Source organism: Lissotriton helveticus, chromosome 2_1 (genome assembly GCF_964261635.1).
Source record: "Lissotriton helveticus chromosome 2_1, aLisHel1.1, whole genome shotgun sequence".
Lineage (NCBI taxonomy): Eukaryota > Metazoa > Chordata > Amphibia > Caudata > Salamandridae > Lissotriton > Lissotriton helveticus.
In genome coordinates, this window is record NC_136059.1 from 80,268,570 (window position 1) to 80,282,473 (window position 13,904).

General features: G+C 39.5%; 1 protein-coding gene across 1 annotated transcript in view; it reads right to left on the bottom strand.

The window, feature by feature from the left end:
• The window catches only part of LOC144817730 (uncharacterized), a 402,155-nt gene that overhangs the window by 8,624 nt on the left and 379,627 nt on the right, over nt 1-13,904 (bottom strand). The window contains exon 3 of the mRNA XM_078674495.1: nt 9,486-9,591. Within this exon, the coding sequence (XP_078530621.1) occupies nt 9,486-9,568 (83 nt within the window). The 5' untranslated portion in view covers nt 9,569-9,591. The remainder of the gene's footprint in view (nt 1-9,485; nt 9,592-13,904) is intronic.

Sequence of the window (13,904 nt, forward strand, 5' to 3'; positions counted from 1 at the left end):
TATCGACTTTAAAAAATAATATAACTTAAATTACATAATTAAATAATATTAATATTATTAACAAAATACATTAAATTACATTTATATTTTAACTAATTATAACAAATAAACTTAATTTAATGAATATAAACACAATAAATGTATACATATACATAAATTTTCTTAATTACATTTTAATATTATCATTATTTAATTTATAAACTTTAATAATTATATAAAAATAAAAACATATATAAAATATTTTGAATAAAAAATAATATTCTATATTTAATTAACACATTAAAGTATTAAAAAATAATAAAATAATAATACATACATTTAATAACAAAATACAAACATTAGTAGTGAAAACATTTGATAGCGAAGGGGTAAAAATTACTATTCCCACTCCAAAGAGTGCAACAGTAGGGAAAGCATTGGAAAGCGTAGGGGTAAAAATTACTATTCCCACCCCAGAGGGTGCAACAGTAGGGAAAGCGTTGGATAGCGTAGGGGTAAAAATTACTATTCCCACTCCAAAGGGTGCAACAGTAGGTAAAGCGCTGGATAGCGTAGGGGTAAAACGTACTATTCCCACTCCAGAAAGTGCAAAAGTAGAGAAAGCGCTGGATAGCGTAGGGATAAAAATTACTATTTCCACTCCAAAGGGTGCAACAGTAGGTAAAGTGTTGGATAGCGTAGGGGTAAAAATTACTATTCCCACTCCAGTGAGTGCAACAGTAGGGAAAGCGTTGGATAGCGTAGGAGTAAACATTACTATTCCCACTCCAGAGAGTGCAACAGTAGGGAAAACGTTGGATAGCGTAGGGGTAAAAATTACTATTGCCACTCCACAGAGTGCAACAGTAGGGAAAGCGTTGGATAGCGTATGGGTAAAAATTACTATTCCCACTCCAGAGGGTGCAACAGTAGGGAAAGCGTTGGATAGCGTAGGGGTAAAAATTACTATTCCCACTCCAAAGGGTGAAACAGTAGGGAAAGCGCTGGATAGCGTAGGGGTAAAAGTTACTATTCCCACTCCAGACAGTGCAACAGTAGGAATAGCGCTGGATAGCGTAGGGGTAAAAATTACTATTCCCACTCCAGAGAGTGCAACAGTAGGGAAAACGTTGGATAGTGTAGGGGTAAAATTTACTATTCCCACTCCAGAGAGTGCAACAGTAGGGAAAGTGTTGGATAGCGTAGGGGTAAAAATTACTATTCCCACTCCAGAGAGTGCAACAGTAGGGAAAGCGTTGGATAGCGTAGGGGTGAAAATGACTATTCCCACTCCAGAGAGTGCAACAATAGGGAAAGCGTTGGATAGCGTAGGGGTGAAAATTACTATTCCCACTCCAGAGAGTGCAACAGTAGGGAAAGCGTTGTATAGCGTAGGGGTAAAAATTACTATTCCCACTCCAGTGCGTACAATAGTAAGGAAAGCGCTGGAACACAAAACAATAAAAAAACTAACTATCTAAAAAAAAAATTAATTTAATTTCCAATATAAACATAATTAATATATACATTTAAATATATCATTATTAACAAAGATAATACAAATTAATTAATTACACATTATTTAAAACTATAATATCCACCACACACACCTAAAATTAATTACACAATTACATTTAATATTTACTAATTAATTAATGAAAATTAATATATTTTTTAATTAATTAATTAATTAATTACCAGCTTTCACACCATATACACTTAAAAACACCACAACACACACCTAAAATAATTACACATTTACAATGAATAATTACTAATTAATTAATGGTAATTAATTTAAAAATTATTTATTAATTAATCAATAATAATTTAATTAATTACCACCCTTCACACCATTTACACGTATGAACTCCCCAACACACACCTAAAATTAATTAAACAATTAACATAATTAATTATTAATTGACTAATTGAAATTAATTAACAACTAATTATTACACAATTATTAATTAATTAACACATTAATTAATCAATTAATTTTATATAATTAAATTACTTCCCACCCTATTCCCCTATAAACCCACAACCCGCTACGGAAGTAATAACACAAAAATAAACATAAAAAACATTAATAACTAAAACAATTCCAAAACATATAATAAAATAACAAACAATTCTCATTTAAAACACTAAAATACATAACATTATTAATAAATCGATATTTTTGTAAACTATATTTTTGTAAACGATATTCATTACAACTATATTATTGTTATCGATATTACTTACCTGTCAGTCGATATTCTGGTCAAACTATATTTTTGTTGTCGATATTTGTTCCACTCGATATTTCTGCGGAGCTATTAATGTCAGGCGTTATTTCTACATCAATATTAGTACTCTGCACCCTTTAGAGGCCCAGATTACCAAGCTACAAAGGACAGAGATTATGACAGTGTGGCTGGTGAGAGGTCTGCACAACTTGATCATGTGTCTGCTGTCCGATCCACATTACAATGGCTTCCTCTCAAACAGTGCATTTATTTCAAGGCAGGCTTTTTGGTTCATTGTGATTTTTTATTAGAAGGACCCTTGATGCTTTCCCAGCTTTTGCGGTACAAGCTCCCTTGAAAAACCCTATATATACAATAAAGAAAGCAATAGGGGAAGGGCCTGTTAGGTTCCCACCTCTAAACTTTGGAACAACTCCCTGTGGCCAAAGGGAAATAATGTGCTTTTGAGCCAATGCGAGGTGGAAGACCAACAGGCAGAAACTCTGAATAATGTTCCACTATAACGCAACTCCAGTGAATTGTAGTATGTTTTGTTTCTCATTGTTGGCCCCACATGAGATCTTACAGGACCTTAAAGAAGCCCTTTGCACTGAGATCACAGTGGTACAAATTCACTTCAGATCAGACAGTGGAGAAAATGAAGCTCAAATCCTGAATGACCATGCCAAATCCATAGAAATGCTAATTGACCAAAACACTCAAAACTGATAGGCATCAACACCAATCCTTTGAGACTGTATTTACATCCATTGCTGCCCTGAAAAAAAAAAGAAATGCCTTGAAAATGTTATTGAAGCCTCTTATATGAGGATGCTGGGAGATGCATGATTCCAGGAGGGGGCAAGAACATTGGGCGTATTTTATGGAAATACTTTAATTCAGAGGTTTTTGAGGGTGCTCCTAATATTCTGATGGACATACACAGGGCTATTAGAATCCCCACTAGAGGCCATGGAAATAAAACAAGTGGCCTGGACACCAGCCTTTGGACATGAGATCCATGAGAGAGAGGATGGAGCTCAGGAGATAAGCAGCAAAGAAAAGGGTCCTGACCATTAGGGGAGCAGAATACATATCTTCACGGGCCTTTGCTCCACTACTCGGCTCAAGATGTCTGAGCTTCAATTTATCAAGAACCTCTTGAATGGAGGATTGGAACTCGCACCTTGACATGGTAAAAATGGCCCTGTGTGGTGTTACTGGAGTATTTACAGAGCCAGAGGTGGCTTGAACGATCTGTAAGTAGTGAATAAAGCAGATAATCAGGCACAGCCCTGAATACTGTGATGGTTTCTGGGTTCGTGTTCACTAATGATTGTTGCGCTATTACTGGTTTGCAGGGTTCACCATATCTGCAAGGGGAGATTTCACAGGAAAAGTCTTCCTACATTTACTGTCCGTGTGTATTTCACAGAAAAATCAGCACTTCTATGATATTTTATCCCAGGATAAATATTGGAAGATGTGAGCTGCCGATACGTACTGGGGACAATTGTGGGGTGTGGATGTTATTAACAAATGTAGAAACCCCCCCTCATGGCAGGGTTTTGCGGCTGTGTCCAATTTTCCACCTCAGTGGTAATCTGGGCCCAAATGTAGAAGTCCTCACTATAATTAGTTCCCAATATCGGTGTCATGAAGTTCACAAGGTAATGGATTCCAAAGAGGTGGTGCAGAGCTGAAAAGGATGGGCGCTTAGTTTGCATTTGTGGTTCTTCAGAATACACACAAGACGCCGTGTTGTCTGTCCCGAGATTATGGAACTACCAAAAGGTGTAACATGGTTGAAGGATGTGTTGGAATGTTAAGATGCAAAGCTTTGTAAAGAATACAGGGGCTTTCAGGAATGGTCTGGTTTCAGTAGACAGAGAATCCAGCTGTCGCACAACGGCAGTGAGATGATGAAACGTGTCCATTCCAGACACGTCGCCAACATGTTTTGTGTCAGGGAGATGTGTATTTTCAGCAACCCTTGAAAGTCCCCGTGACTGCAATTCAAAATACCCTACAGAAACCTTTAGCGAAAAGTTGAATGGCTTTATTTGTGAAGCGACGTGAACACCATCTAGCCAGTGTGATTCTTAGAAAACAAGCTAAAACTAGTATGTTTTTGTACTTAGATTTGGGAGATGTTTAAAGAAAGCACACAGCTAAAATACGTGATTGTATCGGTAGAGAAAAGTTTTAGTTTAGACCTCCCCAGTTTCTGCTCCGAAATTTGGTATGAACCAGATGTCAGGAGAGCAAAAGGATAACGTTTTTGTTCTCAGGAAGGACTAGGACACGTAAACATTTGTGCTACAGGAAGAATTTGGTCATTTAAAAATACTTGAGGTCAAACACTGTCAAAGTAACATGTATTTAACTTCCAAGTGAAGGCGCATTATTTTAGAACTATATGTTCCTCATGATGTGATGTCACATCAAAAATTCTTTAAATAAATTGGGTTAGCGTTAATCTTTTGACTTCTGTGGAATCCTGGGGCCCTCAATAAATCATTATTCGATTCCGGGGACTCCCACTGAGTCATTATTGAAAGTCGGGGACCCCTGCTTAGGCATTTTGAAGATCTGAACCTTGGAACAATAAACAAAAAATACAGAAACAAGCATTCCCCAAACAAATACACACATTATGTAATATTTTATTTAATTCACAAACAAATATAACAATTTGCAATTTAAATTTTAATGGGAACGTTGGTGATTTTCTAAACTCAACTGAGGCCACCCTTCATTCATACTAAATGCTGTTTGATGCAATAGCACTGCTCCCACAAATAAATCTGAGAATCTGAGGGCACCAATTTGGGGCCTGATTACGATGCCAGTCAGACCGACCACCGTTTTCGCGGGCCCTTTCCGAATGCCGAGGCCGGGAAGTTTCCCTCTGCCATATTAGGTGCAACCACTGCTACTGCGGCGGTCGCATCTACAGCGGAGCATATATCCCCAAATATGTCACTGCAAATGCGTACAAAATTGCAAAACAAATGTGAATCGTATATACATGCATGACATATAGGGGGATATGCCTTGTGCACCATGTGCCCCATTGCTGGATTGTGTACAGTCTAGTCAATGGGGATACATACCGCATAAGGACTTACCTGGATTTTCACACCCACATGATCATAGTCATCGGGGTACAGGTGCATCGGGACCTGGAGGAAGGGACCACGGCAGAGACTGCTGGAAAGTAGCGGATTTGGGTGAGTATGCACCCATAATCCATCGTTTCCAACAGCTCAAGGCAGTCGGTTGGACCTCCACAGTCTGGTCATCAGAAACCCACATCGTAATCCGGACGGTGGTCGGAGATCCCTGTATTGCCCTATGGATGCTGATTTTCTCCAACCCCCATCTCGGCGGTCAGGAAAAGTCTGTCGGAGTTCACAGTCTTTCAACAGTCGGACGGAGTACTGGATGCATGCATCATGATCTGACGGTCGGACCAACCGCTTCTGACGAAACTGCGGCAGTCCAACCGCCTCCGACAGGACTGTGGGTGTCGGTCCAACTGGCTTCGTAATCGAGCCCTTTTTCTTTAGGCTCCAATGTCAAATTCCTTCACATTGCGGAATGTTTTACATTTTTCAATATTCCATTTTATTTTTCTATTTATACACTTTATTAAACTGTTTAATTTTCGAAACAGTCGGGTCCCACAGGGATTCCCAGACCACAGGTTAGGGGTCACTGAGTTAGGTAATAAAAATACCCTTTTGAGGCTTCACAGCATCAAGACCTGGGTTGCCATCTGGCTGAATAGGGTTGACACAATTAATATAATCTGCTTATAATGATGCCATTAATTCTTCCTCTATTGCTGAAGCCCATGCAACCTTCCAAATGTTTGTGGTCAGAATAGTACTTTGGGTTTCAACATGATTTCATTGAAAAATAAAATAATAGAATTTCAGTTGTGAGAAACCATTTCAATTACACAGTTTAATAAAAATTTTCATGATAAATGGCATATACCTTTTGGCTGAAACCCATAGTTTTCAAAATTGCCTTTCACATGCATCTTTTTTCTGTTGCTTTTTGAGTAATATTAGCATTGATAAAATGTTCATTTTCACCCCTTTCCAGCACACCTTCTGCTTCTGGGTTTCATTTAACTTTTTATGTAAACTGCCCACATTCTCTTTTTTTACTAGTTTTGTTTCCCTCTCGTGTTCGTTTTCACTCTACTTTCGTCCACACTTGTTTCTTTTTGTAAGGGACACTTTCCAACACATCTTTAACACATTTTTAAAACCAGTTTATCTTCCCCCTCCTCTGAGCTCTTCCTATTTAAAGTCAGAATGGGAGGTATTAATTTGAGGAGTGGTGCCATCACCATCTTAATATACATATCCTTAGGTATGGTTTGGAAAAGTTTCAGCGAAAGTCGGCTCAATCCTTGATAGCTGGAGCACGAGCAAGAGGCAATTCCTTAGAGAAATGCATGAATGTAGGTCAGAGCAGTACCAACAATTTAAGTCAAGAAACAACTCAATAAAATTACAAAAACAATTTAGAAAATAGAGAAGAATGTAATAAGGCAAATTATACAAAAATGGTTAAAATCATTTGAGGGGAAACAGAGATATAGATTGTTAAGCTTTTAAGACAAAATGCTCAAAAATGCATATTGGACAATGGGCATCTAAAGGTTGTTTTCAGTCTAGGTGAATTATTCAAAATTGGGGACCAGAGGCCAACCTTGCACCAGAAACTAACATAAAAGTTAGCAGCAGGGGACTTTTTGAACATTTGGTGGTCTTGTTCGGAACTCACTGTGTTCTGGAAGGTGGTCCTCAGCCATATTAAAGAGGTGGTGGGCTTTCCGGTTTCTGCTACCCCGTCCCTGGCACTCCTGGGCATTCGGCCCGGCACGCTGAAGGCCATGACCTCTGCACACTGCCATCTTATTCTTCACTTACTAGGAGCAGCACAACAGTCCATGCCTCCTGCTGGAAGCGGTTCCACTCTCCGCCTATTGCTGCATGGTTTCTCCGGCTGTTGGTAGTCCTTTCCTTGGAACTGCTCACTGCCCGTCTCACCCACACTGACACACGCTTTGACCACATCTGGCATCCACTCATTGACCACCTCACTAAAGCCGAAAATTCCCCGCTTGATGCCCCCTAGACTGCAAACTCTACAACTGTTTGATGATCCCCTGCAACCTTTGTCTCGTGGCACGAGACCAGCCTCTCCGGAGTAACCCGCTTGGCCTGCTGAGCGTACTCCTCGGGCCTTGTGCCTGCTGGCCCCCCTTTGGGCTTTGACCTCACCCCCTCCTCTTCATTCTTCTGGCGCATACGCTTCTGTCCTTTCTTGTTCTCACTTTCTTTCGGTTTCCTCTTTTTCTCTTCTGTCTTTTTCTTGGTCTTTTTTTTCTTAATATATGATGGTTCGTATGTTATTTACTGTAAAGTGTATTTGAGCTGTCGCAGTACGGCTTATAATGTCCACATGGGCGGGGGATCTCGCTTTGACCGGACCTTGTTAGCCTTGGCCAACTGTTTCATTCCCGGGTTGAGTTGTGTGCTACCTCTATTGTACAATGGAACTTTAGTGGGCCTTTGCCTCTCGGCCCCTTACATGACTTCCCCCTGAGGTTTGGCGAGAATTCTTTCTCTGAAGTTGTCTTCTATGTCCCGGAAAATGGCTCGGCCCTCATCGCATATGTGTTTTGCCTATTTTTATACTGGACTTTCCCCGTTTGCACCTCCTCCGTTGTTCCTCATTCTTTGCAACATGTGTAATTTTCTATTTGTTTGTACTCAATAAAGAGATATTAAAAAATAGTTAGCAGCAAGATGACCTACCTCACAGTTCAATCTAAATAGGCAAACAATCATGGATCTATCTCATCAATTGGAGCCTGACGTCTGACCTCCTACCTCACCTCAATAATCCTACATCAATTCCACCACTAGTGAATATCATGTCAGTTTTGCATTTGTATGGCCACAGGCTCATTTCAATTCAATTCAAAGAGGCAGAGTTAGGAATCTTCAACACCAGAGCATGCATTCTTCAGCATAGCAGCAGTTAGAATGTGAAAAATACATTAAAAAATACATGAAACGCCTAGAGCAGACCAGGCCCCAACCAGAAAACAGCACAGTATAATGACATATCTGAAAAAAATTCACAAAAATACAAGGAAATATATATATATAGATATATATATATATATCTATATATATATATTCCACACAGGTATCAGTATCAAGTACGCTCTCAGGAACCACACAACAATCCAGGAGTAAACTTAAGTCTTCAGTTTATTCACACAACGCGTTTCGGCGACTTGCCTTGATCACGTGTGATGAAAGTGTGTGAGTGAGTGTGCCATTATGAATAAAGTTACAAAATCAAAACTAAGGTAGGACTTCAGTCATATGTACAAAATAGTGTCGGCCATCTTGTAACGATGTTTTCAACATTTAAGTCAAAATAATACAAATCATCATACCAACATTAAACTGATCAGATGTGTAAAGGAGTTATTATTGTATTCTCCAAATAAACTATCTTATCCGACAATATCTGTTATGCAATAATTGAGATAGAATATTCCACAATTAATACACAGTGAGCCCTCAGGCAAAGGGGTAACAGTGCCAATACAAGTTGTATATTCAGAATGTCCAGACATTGAAAAAAGTTCATTGACCAGTGTCCTGGATATTAAAGGCCTGCTCATGCACATGATCATCAAATTAACCTGCTATTAAAATCACTAGAAGATTAATGCCACCACAGGTTGTATATACAAGAGATCCAAACATCAAAGTACCGAGTTCATTGACAAGTGTCATGGATATTGAAAGCATAGTTAGTCACATGATCATATATCTACCTCAGAGTACACCGAGATAGTCTCCTATTTGAATCGTTAGGAGATTAAACCGTGAGGGTCATTGACAAAGTCATATTTGCGGTATACCAGATCAGCATGTCATAGACATATACGTGTACCAAGGATAAGGTGCAACAACATGAGTAACTATCTCGTTGGCTATCCAAACCTACAGGGTGGAGGAAGGAAATCTGTACATCAAGATACTGCTAGACAAGTGTCCATGTAAAAGTAGTCCAGATATCACATGTGATGCACCCTTGGGATGCTTACTCGACGGCTTCAGGACACATCTGATCATAGGTTGTGCCGACAAAAGCAAAGTCATACCCGATGAAAAAAAGTAACTTCCTTTGTGTCAAAAAGTGAGAAAGAAAGAAATAACTGACCGTGAATCTAAGTGCCTAAAAAGGTGGAACAGGATCAAGTGCCAGAGACAGGGAGAGGTGCCCGTATTGAAGAGTCCATTCATACTAGGAGACCCTGCCTGTTCACCTGTAATACAAATACACAAAAGAAATAATCAATTAAAATTACAAGCACACATACAAACATGTATCAAGAAGCAAGTAGATAAACATAGCAAAATCATGTTAAAGGCAATCATAGTTCATTCCTATCCAGATCAGTCAGAACAAGGTGACGTCAGTAACAACTTAAGAGGGGGTCAAGTGAAGGACACAAATCAGTCCCTATGTATCCTCCCTCAAGTGTACTGCTAGCTCTTCGTCCCAGTTAAGGCCACCCGGGTGTTTGCTTTGAAAATTGATGATATGTCTGGATTCGTATTGTCTAAGGGATAGTAGTCTGTCTCCACCCCTGGGACTCACTTGAATTTGTTCAATTAGCATGTAGCTCAACAGGTTAGCATCAGAGTAGTGTTTTTCTCTAAAGTGACGTGCCACCGGGTATTTGGGGTCCCGATTTGTTATCGCCCTACGGTGTTCCAATACTCTTTTTTTCGCACTGCACTTAGTGCTGCCTATATACCATAGGTGACAAGGACATTCTATGATGTACACAACGTAGCTGGTACTACAAGTGAGAAATTGTGTTATTTTTCTCTTAACACAATTGTATACCAATTCACTTTTGAAAGTACTGTTGCTACAGGCTTTACAATGACTGCATGGGTAAAAGCCCTGCAGGCCATGTTCATCATTTTCTTTGTATAGAGTGACATCATTTCTTGTAACTAGATCCCTGATATTAAGACTGCGTCTGTAAGTTATGCTCGGTCGTTCTTGTACCTGACTGCCTATGATGTTATCATGTCTCAAGATGTCCCAATGCTTAGCAATTACCTTTTTGACACCTTCAGATTTCGCATTGAAAGTCAGTATCAATCTGGTGGTGTCCACAGTCTCATCCGATTCAAGCTCTGCATTCTCTAAGGTTTCTTTTCTGTCTACTTTCTCAGCTCTTACTATAGCTCGCTTGATGACCCAATTGGGGTAGCCCCTTTCCCTGAATCTCTCTGCTATGATGTCTCTCTCCCTTTCAAATGCTTCAGTCGTATTGCAGTTACGTTTTGCCCTTAACAGCTCTCCATAAGGTATGCTCCATTTGAGCACCTCTGGATGACTGCTAAGGGCATGCAGTACACTGTTGCCTGCTGTGTCTTTCCGGAAAAGGGAAGTGCAGATCTGATTGTTTTTTATCTCAAGTCTTACATCAAGGTACTCAACCGTGGTATTGCTAATGGCTCCTGATAGTTTAATGTTATATCTGTTGGTATTAAGATTGTCAACAAAGGTTTCAGCCTGTTCCTTACTCCCCTTATAGACAATAAACAAGTCGTCTATATAGCGGAGCCATACCACTACTCTAAGGAAGTCTTCCTTCAAAGTAGTACTGCCATGGATTTCCTGCTCCCAGTATCCCATAAACAAATTCGCGAAACTGGGAGCAAAGCAAGAACCCATGGCAGTACCGTTGATGTGCCTATAGAGGGTGCCATCAAATGAGAAAATATTGTTTTTAAGGCAGAAATCAATCATCGCCATGATCATGACATTATGTTAAAAAAACTTGACAGATCTGTTGCGTAAGTAGAATTCACATGCCTCAAGTCCCTGTTGATGGTCAATTATGGTGTACAACGAGTGTACATCAAGTACCATAAAGTTCCAATCCATCTCCCACTTCAGAGTGTCTATTTTACTGAGGAAATCTTTAGTGTCCCGTAGATAGCTGGATAATGTGACCACATAGTCTCTAAGAAAGTAATCAACATATTTGGAAATATGTTCACAGACACTGCCTATCGAGGAAACTATAGGACGGCCAGGAGGCTGTGTCTTATGTTTATGGAGTTTGGGTAACAAATACAAAATCGGAAGAATGGGATGATCTTTTTTAAGGTAACAATATTCTTCCCATGTAAGTAATCCTTGGTCCTTCCACATAACTAGTTTTTCCCAGATTTCAGTGATGCTCTTGCTATAGGCCGATCTCATGATTTGTATATAGTACTTCTCGTCACTAAGTTGGCGTATAGCTTCAGAAATGTAGTCACTTCTATTGAGAACCACAATATTGCCCCCCTTGTCAGCTGGACATATGACGATAGAGTAGTCTTCTTGCATGGATTTCAGAACTTCTCTTTGTTTGGAGGTCAAATTGTTGGGCGTATTGTGTTTCCGATTACTATTCCCACCATGTTTAGATCTTAATTGCAATAAATCTTTCACAGTACATTCATGGAAAGTATCTATATTATCATGTGGGAGAGTGGGCATGAAAGTAGAACGTGTTTTGAAGTTGGTATTAGCAGCCGCTCCCACCTCAAAACCTGCTTCTCTGAGTGTTTCAACAGATGTAGTCTGAACATTTCCGTTTTCTGCTGACATATCTAATTCAGCAATTGCTAGGAGACTATCCACATCTCCCACGTTAAAGTCACTACCGTGACCCCTTTGTGTAAGATCTATATTAGGTCCATGCCCAAGTCTTTTGAGTTTGTACCATTTTTTCAGTTTAATTTTGCGTACAAATCTGAACAAGTCTATACGAGTCTCAGTGAAATTAAAATTAGCAGTAGGACAAAAAGAAAGGCCTAAGCATAAAGTACGTTTTTCTAATTCACTGAGTGGTCTTTTAGACAGATTAACAACAGTACGATTTACCATTTCTGCATCCATTATTTGGCCTTGTTGGAGCGAGTTACCCGTTTTCCCATGGCTCCCTTTCCTTTGTCTGAATTCCCAGCGTTGTTGTAATCTTTTTTTGCGGTTTCTTCGTTTCTTCGTTCCTGTTGTTGATACGTTGTCTGTCCTCTGCCACGACCACGACCTCTCCCTCTGGATTTCTGTGGGGTGTCTGCTCTTGTTTTTTGTCTGTCTTTTTGCATCACTCTGAATTTGTTTAAAAAATTCACTTGCTTGGGTATTCGGTCAGATCCTGATGCTTGTTCTAGCGAGGCCTCCGAGTCAGTGTCACTGATTACTGGAATTTCCCTAGAAATATTGGAAGCAGCTGCTCCAGCTTGTTCATTCATCTCCTCTCTGTATAGGTGGTCGTATTTCTTACTGAAAGTGAGAATCCGACCACTCTCATAGTCGGCATAATCTCTATTCATCTTATGTTGTTTTCTCAATTTAATGTCATCCTCATGTTTAGTCAAGCGATCTTTCATTTGGTCCATAAGTTTTTTCATAGTGGGTTTCTTCCACAGATGATGTAACATCTTCCATTATGGTTTTAATTTGTTTCAGTAATTCCTCTCTGTCTTCCCATGCATACTTGATGAGAATCTCCATCATGACTTTGGAGCTTTTAGCAGAGTGATTGGACCAGTCTTGTAACATGTTAGGATTTGGTGACTCGTAAGTTGGGGTAATAAAGATCCTCAAACCTCTTGGTACCATGGATTGATCCACATAGTTCTGTAGGGAAATCGCTTCCCACCATTTGGATATTTCCATACGTCGTAGTTTTTCCAATTTTTTTAATTTCTCTTCCATGGTATTGGTACTGGTGTTCATGCCCATATTCCTGTTGGTATTAAGGTTTCCACCTGGTTTCCTGCTGAACAGGGCCTGCGCCGCTGCCCGTCTACTTGCCTCCTCTTCCATGTTGGAGTGCTACCAAAGACAAGTGAATTGGCTGGATTGTTATTGTTCCCCTCTAGAAAAAATCCAGAGTTTTTTTTGCCGGTTACAACACGCGAACTTAATTGGTTACTAAACAGTACAGGTTGCAGATTGATAAAACACAATTTTGTGTTTCAGGCGGGGTTCAAATTACAAGCGTATCAAATTTTAGAGTCCAACCCTCCGCCCGTACAGTACTGCAACTAAGTCATCCAACGCGTTTGGAAGTCAGGCGTCCCACACTGAACAGGCAGTTTCCACGCACTCCCGCTGCCCCGGTACGCCACTTTTCAATGGGTCACAGCGTTGCAGCAGAAGCAGCAGTGTTTGAACATATATATATATATATATATATATATATATATATATATATATATATATATATATATATATACATATATATGTACATATATATATATATATATATATACATACATATGTATATATATATACATCAAACAAACAAAGGGTTCTTCTGAGAACCGTACTCCCAAAGTCAGGTGGCGCGTACTACGGCGAACCCGGCCGTATAGTTCATTAATTTTCCACAGGGTGCTTCAAAGCAACACGCGCACTCAGCAATAGCGATGCTCCAATTACTTATTTATTTCTCAAATAACGCTACGCGTTTCGACACCAAAGTGTGTCTTGATCAAGACACACTTTGGTGTCGAAACGCGTAGCGTTATTTGAGAAATAAATAAGTAATTGGAG